The 19,229-nt window shown below is 38.7% G+C and overlaps 1 protein-coding gene across 19 annotated transcripts in view; it reads right to left on the bottom strand.

The window, feature by feature from the left end:
* CEP112 (centrosomal protein 112) overlaps positions 1-19,229 on the bottom strand; it is a 481,908-nt gene that overhangs the window by 213,645 nt on the left and 249,034 nt on the right. For all 19 annotated transcript variants that reach the window (XR_015244252.1, XR_015244253.1, XM_086687813.1 and 16 more), the window contains one exon: positions 1,572-1,802. Coding sequence is in view for 17 of the 19 variants with exons in the window: in XM_086687813.1 (XP_086543939.1) it covers positions 1,572-1,802 (231 nt within the window). In the remaining 2 variants the exon portion in view is untranslated. The remainder of the gene's footprint in view (positions 1-1,571; positions 1,803-19,229) is intronic.

Below are 19,229 nucleotides of genomic sequence, written 5' to 3'. Positions count from 1 at the left end.
ACCCAACCCGAATCTCATCAGTTTTGACCACTTTTGCTGCCACTGCCCAGGCCCGGGCCTCTGTCATCTCGTCTAAACTTCCTGCAATGGACTTTTCACTGGTGTCCCTACTGCCTTCTGTGCCCTCAGTTCAGTCTATTCTTAGCACGTGCAGAGAGATGCTACTCAAATGGGAATCAGAGCATCGTCCCTCCTCTGCTCAAAACCTGCAAAGCCTCCTTACTCTCAGAGAGTCAAAGCAAAACCCTGCCAAGGGCCCACGTAGGCCCACGGGACCCGAGGTTTCTTCCCTAGCCTCATCACCTCCTTCTCTTTCTCCTCCTTGGTCACCATTTCTGGCCACGCCAGTCTCCCTGCTATTCCTCTAAGAAGCCAGGCTACCTTCTGCCTCTTTAGAGTCTTGTTCCTATATATTTCTGGGTTCAGAGTTATGCTGCCAAGGGCAAAGCCTGATAAAATCCGAGCTCCCGAGAAATTAAGACACTATCAGGGAAGCATCTTAGGGTCACAATCCGTGTAATATCAGTGGAGCAGGGGCACCTGGGTGGCTCCGTCAGTTAAGCATCCGACTTTGGCCCAGGTCATGATCTCGCGGTCCGTGAGTTTGAGCCCCGTGTCGGGCTCTGTGCTGACAGCTCAGAGCCTGAAACCTGCTTCGGATTCTGTGTGTGTGTCTCTCTCTGCCCCTCCCTTGCTCACGCTCTGTCTCTCTCCCTCTCTCTCTCTCTCAAAAGTAAATAAACATTAAAAAAATAAAGTAAAATCAGTGAAGCATTAGAACGGTGTTGTGTGTTCTGTGAAGACAGAGTATTCAAAGATGAAGAAGAAAAGGTAAAAAAAAAAAAATAAGCAGAATTAGAAGACTCTTAGATTACCCTATTCAAGTTTTTTGATCTCAAGATAAGAGACGGGGCTGTAGGAACTCAAGAGATCATTTACAGCTGCTATGATTTATAACAGTTCACATTTACTACCCAATTAAAATGATTCCACTTTTTCAGAACATTGAAAGAATGAATATTTGAGATTATACCTGGAATACAAGTCAACCCCAAATGTGTGAACATTATGCTGACATCTTTTTCAAAAATATATAATTCTAAAGAAACTTTTCTTAATCTGAAACATCTATCTGGGAAACTACTTCATCATTTATGTTATGCTATTACAAAAGACTGTGAAATATAGAAACAACTACTGGAAAAACTACCAAAGATCTAGTCTTAACCTAGGAAAACTTCGGGCTATCACCCAAGGATCCCTGCTCAGCACAATACTGGACAGTGTTCTACACTGCTCTATCACCACGTGTATTCAATCCCTACGGAAATGGGATATTCCAACTATCCCTTCCATGAACGTCAAGGGAAAAGTTAGGGAACCTACTCCCCAGATTCTTCTCGTGGTGTTTAAACATAGAGCGAGATACTGAAACTGCTCATGTGAATAGTTTACACATTGCGGGAGTGGTTCTAGGCCTGCCATCTTTGAGAGATCAAATGCAAGGGTGGCAGCAGTGGTATCCAAACATGGGTCCCAGGGATCTGTACGAATCCAGTGGGATGCCTTACCTTTTCCAATGCCACGTCTGTCTCGGCGGCATGAGCCCTCTTCAGCTCCAACTTCATCTTTTCTGACTCGGCCTTCAGTTTATAGACCGCGGTCTCATGGTCCCTTGCAGCCTTTTGCTTCTCCTCTTCACGAAGAAGGCCGAGTTCCACCAGCTGCTGTTTCCGCTGTGAGTTCACATGTATCAGCTCTTCTCTCAACTTGTGAACTTGGGCTTCCATGTCGGCAATAGCCTTATTTTTAAAGATGAAAAACAGGTAGAGGATATGAATAGGAAAATCATAAAAGAAGAATCACAAAAGGTTAATAAATCTACCAAAAGAGTTCCCTTCCTTCCTTCCTTCCTCCCTTCCTTCCTTCCCTTATTCTCCCATCCCATGCCATCCCCTCCTCGTTTAGACATAAATGCTACCTAGAACATTTTACCATATACAACATAGTCCATTTCATTTGCTTCAAATATTTATGTAAATGGAATGTTATATGTATTCCTTTGCAACTTGCTTTTTCAATATTCAACATTATGTTCCAAAGATTCATCTAGTACTTGCTATTGTATTTTCGGGCTTTTTTAAGTTCGTTTATTTTGAGAGAGAGAGAGCTCGTGCACAAGCAGGGGAGAGGCAGAGAGAGAGGCAGAGACAGAGAGACAGAGAGGCAGAGAGACAGAAAGAGTCACAAACAGGCTCCATGCTGTCAGCGTAGAGCCCGACACAGGGCTTGGTCCCACAACCATGACCTGAACCGAAATCAAGAGTCAGACGCTTAACCGAAACTAAGCCACCCAGGTGCCCTTGCATTTTCGTTTTTATTTCATATGATGTCTGCTCTGATTTCATGATGTCTAGCATTCTACGTTCTTGGGTTTATTTTATATTCCTCCTCCTATTTTCTTATTTTCAGTATTTAAGTCATTTATTTTTATACCTACTTCTTCTCTGATTTATAAACTTAAGACTATAAATATCCCTCCAACTATTGCTTACGTTTAATCTCTTAGGTGTAGAAATATGAGATTTTCATTATCATTTAGCTCAAACATTTTTAACTTCCATTATTATTTTCTTCTTTGACTTATAAACCATTTCGAAGTACGTTTCTTAATTCCCAAACATACGGGGTATATTAGTTTCCTGAGGCCGCCATTAACAAAGTACTATAAACCGAGTGGCTTAATACAACAGACACCTATTCTCTCACAGTTCTAGAGATTAGTAGTCTGAAATCAAGGTGATGGTAGAGTGGATTCCTTTTGGAGGCTCAGAGGGAAAAATCTGTTCCATGCCTCTCTTCTAGCTTCTGGGGTTTGCTGGAGATCTTTGGTGTTCCTCGGCTTACAGACGTATCGCTCCAGTCTCTGCTCTGTCTTCACATGGCTTCTTTGTGTGTCTGTGTCCCTGGGTCCAAATTTTCCTCTTCTATTAAGGACACTGGTCATCTTGGGCCTTCAGGATGTGATTAATGCCTTTATAAAATGTAATCCCGGGGCGCCTGGGTGGCGCAGTCGGTTGAGCGTCCGACTTCAGCCAGGTCACGATCTCACGGTCCGTGAGTTCGAGCCCCGCATCGGGCTCTGGGCTGATGGCTCAGAGCCTGGAGCCTGTTTCCGATTCTGTGTCTCCCTCTCTCTCTGCCCCTCCCCCGTTCATGCTCTGTCTCTCTCTGTCCCAAAAATAAAATAAACGTTGAAAAAAAAAATTTAAAAAAAAAAAAAAATGTAATCCCATTTCGGGGCGCCTGGGTGGCGCAGTCGGTTAAGCGTCCGACTTCAGCCAGGTCACGATCTCGCGGTCCGTGAGTTCGAGCCCCGCGTCAGGCGCTGGGCTGATGGCTCAGAGCCTGGAGCCTGTTTCCGATTCTGTGTCTCCCTCTCTCTCTGCCCCCTCCCCCGTTCATGCTCTGTCTCTCTCTGTCCCAAAAATAAATAAACGTTGAAAAAAAAAATTAAAAAAAAAAAAATGTAATCCCATTTTAGTGCCTTTTGAAAAGAGACTCAGAAATCCCTTTCCCCTTCTACCATGTGAGGACACAGGGAGAAGGCGCTAGCCATGAACCAGGAAGAGGGTCCTTATTAGAACACAAACATGCTGGTGCCTTGGTCTTGGACTTCCAGCTTCCAGAAATGGGACAGGTGCATGTCTGCTGCTTATAACCCACCCAGCCCGTGGTATGTTCTTATAGTAGCCAGGACAGACTAAGACGTAGTCTGAGAGAAACAGATTTGCAAAGGTTTTATCCAAATTCAGACTGATTTGATTTGAAAGCCTTTGTTTTTATCACCTACTATACTGTATCAAAGTTGTAAGAATTTTTTATAGAGAATGACATTTGTTGTATTTTGTTCATTTATTCTTATTGCACACCCCTAACTTCTCATTTTCACCAGGATTAGTACAAAGCTGCATCCCAAAGTCACAGGGTCATAACGTCTTTGTAAAAAATAAAAAACGAACAAAATAAGTTAGCTTCCCAAAACCACCGAAACCACCCCAAACTGAATTTCAATCTTTGTCGATGTACATAAAATATTTGCTTTCTTTTTTTTCTTAAGTTTATTTATTTATTTATTTTGATAGAGAGAGAGAAAGTATAAGTGGGGGGAGGGGCAGAGAGAGAGGGTGTGAGAGAATCCCCAGCAGACTCTGTGCCGTCAGCGCAGAGCCCCTGGGGGGGCTTGATCTCACAAACCGTGAGGTCATGACCTGAGCTGAAATCAAGAGTTATGCACTTAACTGAGTCATCCGGGCACGCCCATAAAAATATTTTCAATGGTATAGTCACGTTTAGATGCTGTTCTACCTTTTCCTATACCTAACTTTATGTCTTCATTTCCATTTATTAGCGTACTTGTCACTCTTAGTAGCTCTTTAATATTTCATCATTGCAGTATATCGTCATTTACTTAATCATATTATTTTTGGATATTTGTCTTATTTCCAATTAGTCATTATTACATATGTGACACCTATGAATACATTACAATGCTATTTTGCTTTTAGTTTACATTATGAAGATTATTTCGTCAAAAGATAAGAATGACTTTGTAGCTTTTTTTCCAAATTGCTCTACAGAAACACTGAGTCCATTTTCCAATGTGAACAACAGTGTATACGGGAACCTGTTTCTGCACACCCGAGCCACTGGTGCGCTTTGTAATTCTGTATATTTTTATTAGTTGACTAGGAATGTGATGAGAACTTAAGGAAGGCATTTTAAGTTGCTGGCACATTGATATGCACTGGCTTTAGTCCAATGACGATTTTCAAACAGAAAAACTATACTGAAAAATGTATCAACTAATTATGGGAGAAATAAACATTAAATGAAAGAACTTAATGCTGAAGGCTTCCCTGGGGTATTTAATATTTCAGTCCTTAGCAAGTGCTGATAACTAGAGTGACAGAACTGCCAAGATCAATCTGGAATAGACGTGTTCATTTTTCTTTACGATTATAAATAACGAGCTATCAAACTTCATCCATCTGACTGATATAGAACAGGAGAATTACAACAACATTTAACAAATTAATAAAGGTTGTTATCTGTCTATAGGGGACACACACCGTAAGCACAACTTTTAATCGAGCTGAGTTCAATTAACAGTTAAAAACATACAGACAGACCAGGAAACATGGAAGCAACTGAATGTCCATCAACAGATAGGGGGATAAGCAAAATGGGGTCTGTATGTACGATGCATTGTTCTTCGGCCTACAGAAAGAAGGAAATTCTGACTTGTACTATAGCACGGATGAAACTTGAGGACATTGTGCTCAGTGAAATAAGCCAGTCACCAAAAGACAAACACCAAACATTTATACCAATTTCCTTAGAAAGCTAATGACTCTTTTTTTAATGTTTATTTTTGAAAGAGAAGAGAGAGCGCATGTGTGCACAGGTGCGAGTGGGCGAGGGGCAGAGAGCGAGGGGGACAGAGGATCCAAAGCGGGTTCTGTGCTAACAGCAGAGAGCCAGACACAGGGCTCAACCTCATGACCTGATGATGAACTTTGACTCAGGTCATGATCTGAGCTGAAGTAGGACACTTAACCTACTGAGCCACGCAGGCGCCCCAGAAAGCTAATGACTCTTCAAACCACTCTGAATCTGACAAGTTCTGGCAAGAGCAGTGAGAGGTTGAAACATCTCATAAGTGATAATAGATTGCCAGGATTATCATCAAAGTGGTCCCAAACAAAATTCAAAAATGCATTTTATGAAAGCAAAATGTGTCTAAGTTGAGAACATGTTAATGGTTAAGAAAGAATCATTTGGACTATCTTGGAAATCCAAAAATTGTTCTATAGGTGCTCTTGGAATAAAGACAACGTTAATATAGTTATTAATGTATTAGGTTACCTTTGTACCGTCACAGAAAGTTTGTGAGCAATCACCACCAAGAGCTGAAATGTTTCCAATGTGCTACTCTTTAATGTGTAGGTATATGTAATCTACCATTTGTTAGGATCTATGATGTGGAAGCCACCATAAGTGACTTCTAGAGAAAAAACTTTACCCAGAGTTTAGACTATAATAAATAAGCTACACACACACACACACACACACACCCCATAGAGCCATAAGAGAAGACGATGTGCCATAAAAGTTCAAAAGAGGGAGCCCTTACTTTGAGCTAAGAATTCTGAAAACCTGAATAAAAGTGAATGCATCTGAGATGTACCTTAAGAGAGAAATTAGCACCATTTGGGAACAGGGATAAATACAGGACATTTCAGGAAGAAAGAATGAGTTGCATGGAAGAAGAAAAACAGAACGTCAAAGAGGAACAGGAGAAACTCAGAAAACAGAGATTTGCTGCAGATATTGAAGACATTAAACTGCAGGGGTTGGAAATCAAGGCACTGGAGGACCAGTAAGATACCTACATTGGGTGCTGGAAAGGAGAATGTGGGGATAGTAAGTCAAGAAATACTACTGAATTTGTATTAAGAAAGACTACCCTGGAGGCAGTTTATATCATGGCTTAGACACACCAGAGATGGGAAGGCCGGCAGTAGTGGAAAGAGTGGAATGGATGGGAATACAATTTTAGAAGCAGAACTGAAACGGTTAGGGGAAGGCGCCTGGGTGGCGCAGCGGGTTAAGTGTCCGACTCTTGATCTCAGCTCAGGTAATGATCTCGCGGTTCATGGGTTCGGGCCCCACATGAGGCTCTGCGCCGATGGCACGGAGCCTACTTGGGATCTGTGTCTCTCCTTCTTTCTGCCCATCCCCCACTTGTGCTCTCTCGAAAATAAACATTAAAAAAAGGGCTAAACAACTAAATGCATGATGAAGGCAAGGAAGAGAGAGGAATATTGGTGATTTAGGATGGTTACCTCAGGCAGTTTGGCAGATTAGATATTCTGGGAGACCTTCATGAGATGAAACAACTAGATTCTGTACAAAATACAATGTTTTCTTTCTTTGCTCATAGGAAGTAAGAGAAAAATCCAAAAGAAAAAAACAAAACAAAACAAAAATCACACACTATAAAACTGCCTGTGTCAAAAATAGGATAGTGAGCACTGAGCATGCTCAAAAGGCAATGTATCTTGGAGGACAAATGTCTTTATGAGCATTGCAGCTTCTGGGGGCAAGGAATATGGGAGCTGAACATGATTCCATGGAATTAAGTCAGCAGGCCTGGAATAGGACTAACGTGGTTCTAGGTCCATAGTGTTATTTACTCCTGCCTGATGCTAAAATAAATTCCCTCTGGAAAAAAGTTTCTTTAGTTTAATGTCTCCAAGTTTTCCATAAATTAAGGTAAACCAAGAATGAGCTCATAATTTAAGAATTATTCAATCCAGGGAAAAAACACCATCGGTAAGAGACAGCAGAAACAGATTCCCACTGGCAGGCACTTCAAATATGAGAAGCATCAGAAAAATAAGATAAAATAACATGTATTAAATGTTTTAAAAAACAAAAGATGAAACATTAAAAAAAAAAATTTAAAAGGGGCGCCTGGGTGGCTCAGTTGGTTAAACATCTGATTCTTGATATTGGCTCAGGTCATGATCTCATGGTTCGTGAGATCAAGCCCCATGTTGGGCTCTGCACTGACAGTGTGGGGGATGCTTGGGATTCTCTCTCTCCCTCTCTCTCTGCCCCTCCCCCCTTTCCCCTTCTCTCTTTCTGTCTCTCAAAATAAAGAAATAAACACAAAAAAAATGTTTTTAAAAGATAGAATCACAAAGTGAGTAAGTCACAAGAGTCTAAGCAAAAATTATCATATTTGAGAAAGAATCAAATATAACTTCCAAAAAAAGTTTTTGAATAAAAGAATAGATGAGTTAAGGCAGTTTAAACATAGCAAAAGCAAAAAAGTAATGAAACAGAAGAGGGATCTTAATAAATTACTTAGAACACAGCAAATTAATAATCAGAAGATAACTGTAAGTGAGATGTTTAAAGCTATGGAAGGTAAAATAAAAATATCTAATATATGTCTGGAGTTCTAGAAGGAGGGGACAGAAAAGAGAAGATAGGAAGGATATGCAAAAATGAGAATTTTCAGAACTGAGGAAAAATAAGAATCCTCAGAATTAGTGAGCAGAATAAATATCAGACAGGACAGAAAAGGAAGGAAGGAAGGAAGGAAGGAAGGAAGGAAGGAAGGAAGGGAAGGAAGGAAGGAAGGAAGGAAGGAAGGAAGGAAGGAAGGGAGGAAGGAAGGAAAGGAAGGAAGGAAGGAAGGAAGGAAGGAAGGAAGGAAGGAAGGGCAGGAAGGAAGGAAGGAAGGAAGGAAGGAAGGAAGGAAGGGCAGGAAGGAAGGAAGGAAGGAAGGAAGGAAGGAAGGAAGGGAGGGAGGGAGGGAGGGGTCTAATCTGTATACTAGGTAATGAAATGGCAGAACACAAAAGACAAAGAGAAAAGCTTAAAAGCAGGTAAAGTGAGGGAAAAAAATAATATATTCAGTAAATGACATCCCAGTAGCAACAAATACACCAAGCACTCAGATTCTGGGTTCTAGTACCATTCCCTGATAAAAGGAAACAGTGGCCCTTAGACAAATGACTGAGTCTAAGAGTGAGCAGGAAATATATAAGATGAACCAGAGCATCTTGCTGTGCTAGTAGTAAGAAGTGCTCCTTGATGAGAGTATATTAAAGATACAAGAACCAACTGAAGGAGCTCCCAATGGCCAAAGCTGGAACAATTTGAGAAAAAAAAAAAAAAAAAAGGATTGGATTATATTTCAAAGAATAAAATAAATATCCATGAGTACATACTCATATAAATGATTTATTTAATAAGTTAACTAATAGGGGAGAAGAAACAAATTTTCCTTGCAGAGGTATTCTAAATTACAATGAAGGGCATTTTACAAATTCCTAATGGGCGTTCCTCAAAACTGTCAAGGTTATCAAAAGTAAGGAAAATCTGACAAACTATCATAGCAGAAGAGACTAAGGAAAGAAGACAACTAAATGTAATGTGATATTCTAGATGGGATTGTGTAACAAAAAAAGGACACTAGGTAAAAACTAAGCAAATCTGAATAAGGTATGGATTTTAGTTAATGATGACATATCAACATTGGTGTGTAATTTAAACAATGTACCATATTATGTAAGATGTTCATAAAAGGGGAAACTGGGTGCAAGGTATATGGGAAAACTTTATACTGTCTTCGCAATTTTCTCTATAAATTTAAAAATGTTTTTAAAATACATGTCAGGCTCTGTGCTGACAGCTCAGAACCTGGAGCCTGTTTCAGATTCTGTGTCTCCCTCTCTCTCTGTCCCTCCCCCGCTCATGCTCGCTCTGTCTCTGTCTCTCAAAAAGTGAATAAAGATTTTAAAAAAATTAAATTAGGAACCTTGGCAAAAATAGCAACAACAAAACCAAAATAATCCCCTAATACTTCAAAGTTTTAAACACAGTTTAAATAATTCATGGTTCATGGTTCAAAACAAATTCAAGATAAAAATTAAAGTACTTAGAAGACCCAAGACATTTTTTTTTCACATTTGTACTGTTTTAAATGGGAATGAGGGGGTTAGTATCAACAGTCATGGGTTCATGGGAGATATTTTATTGTATCTATTTTTGTGACTTTTAAATTGATTGATGTTGGGGTGCCTGGGTGGCTCAGTCTCTTAAGAGTCTGACTTCAGCTCAGGTTATGACTGCACGGTTTGTGGGTTCAAGCCCCACATCAGGCTCTCTGCTGTCAGCACAGAGCTCAGAGCCTGCTTGGGATTCTCTATCTCCCTTTCTCTCTGCTCCTCCCCTGCTCATGCATGCTCTCTGTCCCTCTCCCTTTAAAATAAATAAACATTAAAAAAAATTTTAATTGATTGATGTTAACTATTTCCTAATCAAAAATAAATTCATAAAATTTAAATAAAAATTCTTAGAAATGATTTACAAAGAAAATATTACTTACGAAATCCTGAAGGATGAAGGTAAAGTGAAGGAAATATGTAGCCATAACATATTATTTATTTTTAAAAGGCTAATTGTTAATGAAAAAAAGGCCAACTTAAGAAATTACAAGATAGAACAATTTCTGGTAAGACTGATGAAGGAAACAGGAGAGAAGACACAAACAAACATTATGGCTGCAAATAAAGCTATGGCAATATTACCTAGAAAAAAGAGATAACTAATACTAACGTTAAAAAAAAAAACATACCACAAATCCATCAGACATTAAAGAGATAAATAAGATCATACCATAAAAATATTATGCCAAGGGGTACCTGGCTGGCTCAGTCAGTAAAGCACCTGACTCTTGATTTTGGCTGAGGTCATGATCTCACAGTCGTGAGACTGTGACCCACATTGGGCTCTGTGCTGACAGTGCAGAACCTACTTGGGATTTCTCTTTCTTCCTCTCCCTCTCTGCCCCTCCACCACTTGTGCACTCTCTCTCAAAAAAAAAAAAAAAAAAAAAAAGATTAGGGGAACCTGGGTGGCTCAGTCAGTTAAGCATCTGACTTTGGCTCAGGTCATGAGCTCATGGTTTGTGGGTTCTAGCCCCACATAGTGCTCTATGCTGGTGGTGTAGAGCCTGCTTGGGATTCTCCCTCTCCCTCTCTCTGTCTGTTCCTCACTCACTCTCTCTCTCTCTCTCTCTCTCTCTCTCCCTCAAAATAAATGAACTTTAAAAAAATAAAAATAAAAATGAAAGATTATGCCAATACTTGGAGAACAGAAGTGAAATAGATTCCCAGGAAAATATAAAATGACAAAAAGAAGAAATAAAACAATCTAATTAGATAAATTGGAAGAATAGTGAAAATGTTTCCTACAAAGAAAACAATAAGTTTAGATAATTTCACAGGTGAGTTCTAAAAAAATCTTCCAGAAGATAGATCATTCTAGTCTTTTATAATCTCTTGCAGAGAATAGAGAAATGTACTCTCAAACTATTTCAGAAGTTATAATATTGATAACAAAGGATGACAAGAATATGAAGAGAAACAAAAATTATAGGTCAGCTTACTCATGAACACAGACATAAAATCCTAAACAAATTATTAGCAAACCAAGTCCAGTAATGTATACAAATAAAATATGTTATTGCCAAGTTGTACAGAATGCAAGGGCAGTTTAACATTTCTCAAAATCTGTAAGTGCCAATAAATTATCAAATTTAAATGAAAAGGAAAATTCATAAACTATAAAAATTTACCAAAACTGGCTATAAAATTGGAAAATGTGAATCATCCAGCAACCATTAGAAAAATTTAAATAGTAGTCAAAAATCTTTCCTGAAATGAAATATCAAGCCCAGATGGTTCTACTGGCCAGATTTACCAAATTTTTAAGAAACAAATAATTCACTCTTAGATTAATTCTTCCAGGGACTCAAAAAAAGATTACTCAGCAACTTAATTTATGAGGCTAGCATAACATCGATTAAAAAATATGTCTAAAAAAGAAAAATTCAGGTCAATCACTCTCAAAAATTGTTAGCAAATTGAAGCCAGCAATAGTACATCATTTAAATATTGGATGAGACATAATGTTGGTGTAATGGTAAAACATAACCTATGATATGATTTTTTTCCATTAATGTATTCAAAGAAAAAAGCCTTATGGTTATCTCAATAAACAAACAAAAAAAAAAATTGAAAAAAACTCCATGACAGGAACTCTTGGCCATTTTTTAAGTTTTTATTATTTTTTAAGTTTTATTTATTTTTGAAAGAGAGAGAGAGAACAAGCAGAGAGGGCAGAGAGAGAGGAAAAGAGAGGGTGCCAAGGCAGGTTCTGCACTGTCAGTAAAGAGCCTGACATGGGGCTCGAACTCATGAGCCATGAGATCATGACCTGAGCCAAAATAAAGAGTCAGATGCTTAACCAACTGAGTCACCCAGGCACCCCAGAAGAGACCATTCTTAACCAGATGAAAGATATTTACCAAAAACTCAGCAAATTTTATTTATTATTTATTGTGCAGGAAGAAGAAAAAGAAATCAGGAAAAAGAAAAAAATGTCTACCACGACTTACATTCATAAATGTACGACAAGAGAAAAAAAAGGAAAACAGTGTCTTCAGTCATGAAAGCTATGATTGTCTAGATAGACAGAATGCGAAATGAATGTACAAATCATTAGGAATAATAAGAGTTTAGAAAGGTGTTTGAATTAAAGAGCCATGTTTAAAAATTATTTGTAATCTTTACACATCAGCACAAAAATTATAAACACCATGAATAGCTATAACAAACAGAAGATTCTCAGAAATAAGTCTACCAAAAGATGTGCAAAATTCTAGAGAAAAAATTATAAGCCTTTTTAAAAGACATTAATGAAAATCTAAATAACAGAGATACATCATGGGGATGGAAAGCCTTCTGACAGTTCTCTCCAAACTGATGGCATTGATGCAAATCCAATTAAAATTTTAACAAAAGCTTCCAAGAAACTTGACAAGCTGAACCTAAAATGTACAGGATGAACGAACAAATGGCCTGACACGCCACAGATCAGGGCCTAGAATAATGTGACTGAAATTAATACAGTATAGTATTATCATAAAAAATAGGAATATTTGACTAATGGAACATAATAGTGAACCTAGAAACAAGGTCACATTGGTTGGAGCTGGTACTGCACTTTTTAAAAAAAAAGTTTTATTTTTAAAATTTTTATTTATTTTACTTAGAGAGAGAGAGAGAGAGAGAGAAGGTGAGCAGGGGTGGGGACAGGAAGAGAAATAATTCTAAGCAGGCTCCGTGCTGTCAGCACAGAGCCCCAATGCAGGGCTTGATCTCACAACCCTGGGATCATGACCCAAGCTGAAATCAAGAGTCAGAAGCTCAACTGACTGAGCCACCCATGCATCCCATTGGTATTGCACTTTTGGAGGGCAATGGTGAACCAGTTTCAAAACTATGCTAAGACAATAAGTTACTCATATGGGAAAGAATGAAATCGGATCCCTACCTTACATAATAGACAAAAATCAATTCCCTCCACTCCTAAGTATATACCCAAGACAAATAAAACGTATCTCTGCACAAAAACGTGTACGTGTTCACAGCAGCATTATTCATAACAGCCAAAAAGTAGAAAACTGTCAATCAACTGATGAATGAACAAATAAAATGTAATACAGATAAACAATGGAATATTATTCAGCAATAAAAAGGAATGGAGAGCTAATATAGGCTATGACATGAATGAACCTTGAAAGCACAACAAATGAAAGAATCTAGTCACAAAAGACCACATAATGTATGATTCTACTCATAAGAAATAGCACAAGCAGATGTAGAGGCACAGGATTTAGATTAGTGGTTGCCCAGGGCTGTTGTGGGGAAAATGGAGGGTGATAGACTGTTAGTAAATATCTGTTTGGGGGGAGGAGGTGATAAAATGTTCCAAAATTTGGGGGGTGATGGTCGCGCAACTCTGAACCATACTGAAACCCATGCGACTGTATACTTTAAAAGGGTTAATTGTATGATGTGGAAATTATATCTTAATAAGGCTAATATTTTAAAAATCAGTGCATAGTGATCAGGGACCAAAAGTGAAAGATGACATTTTTAAAAATACAGGGGAGGGCTTTTTTACTTGAAAATAAGAAACTTCCTTAAACACGACTCACAAGGCACTAACTTGAAAAGATTGATAAGTTAGACTATAATATAATTAGGAACATTCATTCATCAAAAGACACCATAAAGATAATGAAAATATAAATAAAAATTTTAAAGGGGAGATTTGTAACATATATAATTGATGAAAGAACAGTATCCAGAATTTGTGAAGCATACCAATAAATGAAGATAAACAGTCCAATAGAGAAATGAGAAAAAAGTATGATCAAGAACTTTATTATAGGGGCGCCTGGGTGGCTCAGTCAGTTGAGTGTCCGACTTCGGCTCAGGTCATGATCTCGCTGTTCGTGAGTTCAAACCCCGCATCGGGCTCTGTGCTGACAGCTCAGAGCCTGGAGCCCGCTTCAGATTCTGTGTCTCCCTCTCTCTCTACCCTTCCCGCACTTGTGTTCTGTCTCTCTCTCAAAAATAAACATTAAAAAGTTTTTTTAAATAAATAAATAAAAGAACCTTATTATAAACGGAAACATTTTAATGGTAAACACATGAAAAGGTGTCCAACTTCACTGGTCATCAGAAAATGCAAATTCATTTTACAATCACTGTATTAGCAAAAATTAATAAGTCTGATAGTACCAACTGTTGGCAAGGATTTGTATCAATGGCGCTCTTACATGCTAATGATATGAGTACAAAGCGACAAAACCCTGTTGTGAATTAAACTGGCGATACCTAGAAAAACTGAACATTTTCTTAAGTCATGTCCCAACATTTTGTAGAGAAACTCTTAACACCCGTTCACCAAGGACGTGTCCAAGGATGTGCACAGCGGAGCTGTAAAAACTACCTAGCTAGAGATGACTCAAATGTGTATCACAAGTAACGGGACATTGTATCTAGACAAATGAATGAATTGGAACCGCACACAAGAGAATGGATGAATCTTAAAAATATTGAGGGAAAAAATTCAAATCATGGATTACCTATAATATGCAACCATTTTTATGAAGTTCAAATGTAAGCAAAAGCAAACAATATACTGCTTAGGGAACGGGTATGTGATAAGGCTATGCTGAAAAAAAGGTTAGGTAACCATCAACACACATTTATGGCCAATGGTTGCCTCTGGGGCAGACACCAGGAACTGGGGAGAGGAAGGAGCATCCGGACAGAGGTGATGGATTCAGCAACGTTCTAATTCTTCACTTGGGTGGTCAGTTCCTGATGTTCGTTCTGATTGTGTGCATTAGTGCTTAAATATTATTTATGACATATATTCTTTGTATGTATAAGACACGACACAATAACATTTTTTTCAATAATGCAGATGTTTTATGCCTAGATGGCAAGGAGAATGCTTCTAACAAGTAACTTCTTAACGTATAATACGGTAATTATTGTTAATATAGTCTTAATTATGGAAATGCACAATCCTCTGACAATTTTTCTTTTTATTGTGCGTTTTTCACAGGAGACCCTTGATTTCAATTATGTTTTGGAACATCACATTACTTCATTATTGTCTACCTCTCATTATTACGTAAAGAAGTTTCAACTGATATATTTTCTTTAGAACAACATAGTAAGAGTTCTAAAACACACTTTAATTACTCATGGTTAGCAGGCCACCAAGTGTTATTTAAAGTCATATAAAACTGACCAAAACGATTTCTCTTCTTTCATTATGTTAAACCTAATAAATAAATATCTGGATTTAAGCTTCCAGATTCAAAGCAAACACACTCTTTCGAGTTGTGGCCTTTTAATTTTTTAGCATTAGTTTATAAATATCCAATGCAATAGACTTTTCTATCGTAAATAGGTCCCATAGAAACTTTAGCATAAAAGAGAATTTAACCTTGTAAGAACAGTGCTTTTGTCTCTCCAAGAAAAAAGTACCAGAAATAATGATAGACGACTGGTGTGTCTAACAAATGAAACACAACAGTCAAACTCCAATCAGCGCTGTTCTGAGGCAGGACAATTGGTGCGTAAGAACACCAAGGCTCAGGCAGTAGGGTCAGACAGTGTGGATGGACAGGATTAAACAGAAACAAAGGGATAAAAAGGCAAGCGTTTTCAATTCAGAATGGCCTGAGGCAGAGGTGTTCATAAAATGGGGAGTGCCTCCCGGTGAACTCTTGCTTTTCACACAGGTCTCGTGTCTTTCGAGACTTGTGATCCTTAGGTAGGTCAAGGCTCCCTGCTCAGCTATGTCAGTCATGGGTTTGTCCATCTGTGTGTCCATCCATCTAAACATCCATTGCCTCACTGAATTATGTTTTAAGGACCTTCAGTGGCTATTTCTGAAGAGCTGTGTTCTCATTCACAATGAGGTTTAGCAAGGAGGGAGAATCCTCCGAGGAAATGGATTGGGATTGCATTTCAAGAGAAACAGACCAAACTACTAACCTCCTCCTCACTAGAAATTTCCCCCCACGATGAAAGGGCAAGACCCTGAGAACAGGGGCCCTGACACCATTCCCCGCCTTCCTTAGGCCTTCTTTGGCTGGTGACAGGGGTTGGAATGAGGAAGTGGAATGGCACGGAAGCAGATAACGTTCGGTTAGCCATTGTAACCGCTTAACACCAGCTTCAAGAGCAAGAGGGCACAGAATTCAAACACACCTGTATGTCTTACATGAATTATGAGAGTGGAGTGGAAGGGCTGCGATGTGCCCACTAATCTCTGCGGGGTGCAGGGGAGAGCTGAGAAACACCGTGTGCAACTTCATCATTTCAAGGAAGTCACACATAAATGCCACAGGAATGCAACCCTCGCGGGTGGGTAAAGGATTGAAGAAATGACCATCTAATTTCTTGGCCGGTAACATCATGCAGAAAAGGTCAGAGCACTCCGTATCTTGCAGTTAAGCGGCCTTGAGAGATTATGTGTTTTCATCTTTTATTCACTTGGTCCTTTCATTTTAGCTCACACAGCAAGCACTAGGGTGGCTGGTCTGCATGGCGGGTAGACCTGAGACAATTAACTCATTGTCGATATCACAAATTGCAAGAACTGAGTGCACCCGGCCAGGGAGGGCAAGTTGCTGCATATGTACTTATAATACTTCAATCTTTCTTTGAAGATTTTGAAGATATTCCCAGGCTGTAAAATAATTCAAGGTCATTATAATAAATACCAACCGGCATCGTAAAGAACATAAATGTATGCAGTTTAAGGTATTGGGGTTAATCTGTGGTGACCAGATGGATATTCTAGGAGTAATTTTGGAAAAAATATCCTTGCTGTCTGCTATTTACTTTTCTGAAACATATATATAGGAGTTTATTGTAGAATAACTTAGCTTTATTTTTTGTTATATTCCTATTTTAAATGTGTTTTGTTTTTTTTGAATATGATGCTCATCATTTTTTAAAGTTTATTTATTTTGAGAGAGAGAGAGAGAGAGCACAAGCGGGGGGGGGGGGGGGTGGGGGGGGTGGGGACAGAGAGAGAGGAAGAGAGAGAATCCCAAGCAGGCTCTGCTCTGTCAGGGCAGAGCCCGATGCAGGGCTCGATCCCACAAACCGTGAGATGGTGACCTGAGCCGAAATCGGGATGACTCTTTGTTAGTTATGATATATAATCTAGTTATAATACCTTCATTATGAGTTTACATCATTTATTTTTAGTACCAACTATTAAATTTTTAAAATAGATAGCAGCTTGCTTTCTGTTATGTTGGGTTATTGATCACTCCTTATGTCTAAGTTATTTCTGAAGCAAAACTTTAGCCTCTTATTCTGCTAGAACTTTCACTCCACCCAAATAAAATGTCCCATTTTGGTTTGTTTTTTGTTTTCTTTGGGGGTTTTGTTTTTTTTGGTTTTGAGAGAGTGAGTGCGCACCTGAGTGGGAGAGGGACAAGGGGAGGGGGGCCAGGGAGAGAGAGAAAGAGAGAGAAAGAGAGAGAGAGAGAGAGAGAGAGAGAGAGAAAGAGAATCTTAGGCAGGTTCCATGCATAGCATGGAGTCCAACGTGGGGCTCAATCTCATCACGGTGAGATCATGACCTGAGCCAGGATCAAGAGTCAGACGCTTAACTGACTGAGCCACCCAGGCAACCCCTCATTTTTTTTAATGAAAGGAATACTTTGAATGAAATATGCATTTCTGAGATTTTATTAAATATATAGAATTGGTGTGAAAGTGGGTATTCAGATTTCAAGGAAGGACAGCATATATATTAAAAAGTCATTAGGGGGCGCCTGGGTGGCGCAGTCGGTTAAGCGTCCGACTTCAGCCAGGTCACGATCTCGCGGTCCGTGAGTTCGAGCCCCGCGTCGGGCTCTGGGCTGATGGCTCGGAGCCTGGAGCCTGTTTCCGATTCTGTGTCTCCCTCTCTCTCTGCCCCTCCCCCGTTCATGCTCTGTCTCTCTCTGTCCCAAAAATAAATAAACGTTGAAAAAAAAAAAATTAAAAAAAAAAATAATAAAAAGTCATTAGGAGAATATATTAGGAGAATACTGTTGGATCAGTAAAAAATAGTGTTTTGTGAAAGTTTAACGTATCTATTTTAGAGAGTAAATTTATATCATGCATAAAGCTATATCTTATATTTACTGTCATTTAAAAACCATATTTATTGCCATTTAAAAACTGAAATTCATATATACAGTGAAAACAGTAATCTTATTTTACTGTATAATTATAGCATATGACATAATATACCTGTTAACATTTTTTGGAAATCAATGATTTCAAATTACGCCAAATGTTATAAAATTATTTTATATGTATGGTAACGTTTTTAGATAGAAGTTTATATATTTATAGCATTTTTATAGAGCTAAAGCTTTTAGAATGTGCTCTCATATGCCACAGGAAAGACAGGTAGTGGATAAAAGTAGAAAAAAGATTATTAAGGGATGTAGTTAAAGTCACATAAAATTTTGGGTAGGAAACCAAATCTTCAGATTCCCAGGACAGCATTTTATCTATTTTTAACCTGATGCATCTAAGCTGCAAATAGAGATTCCTTGAATCATAATGCTGATGTTCTATCAAATGAAAAATACATTTTACATCCCTTAAATGACTGAGAGATATTTGAACTCAGAGCCAGCAGATGTACATTTAAATAATTCAAAACTTTCTTGGGCATCCAATATAAATGTGTGGTATATTTAAAGAACATTTGTGGGTTTTTTTTTTTTCACATTTATTCATTTTTGAGAGTGAGAGAGACTGAGCGTGAGTGTGGGAGGGGCAGAGAGAGAGGGAGACACAGAATCTGAAGCAGGCTCTAGGCTCTCAACTGTGAGCACAGAGCCCGACGCAGGGCTTGAACTCATAAACTTTGAGATCACGACCTGAGCCAAAGTCGGATGCTTCACTGACTGAGTCACCCAGGCACCCCAAGAACACTTGTGTTTTTAGACTCCTGTTCTATAGTTATTAGGCCTGGTAATTAAAAATAAAATCATTATTCCACTTTGTGGTTCAATGACAATATCTCCTCTACAACTTGTAGAGATGAGATGGGCTAGAATTCCTCCAAATTCCAAGAGACTAGCTTAGCTCTGGAAGGAATTTGATACACAAAATTAAAATAAAATGTGGTACTGTGGTTCGCACGGACACTACTAAATTATGTGACGAAAGAGAGGACAGAGCTTAGCATATAGG

The sequence above is a fragment of the Puma concolor genome, chromosome E1 (assembly GCF_028749965.1).
Source record: "Puma concolor isolate L17-30 chromosome E1, mPumCon1.1.hap2, whole genome shotgun sequence".
Taxonomy (NCBI): Eukaryota; Metazoa; Chordata; class Mammalia; order Carnivora; family Felidae; genus Puma; species Puma concolor.
The sequence above is the reverse complement of the archived record's forward strand: the minus strand, read 5'-3'. Positions and strand labels throughout refer to the sequence as shown.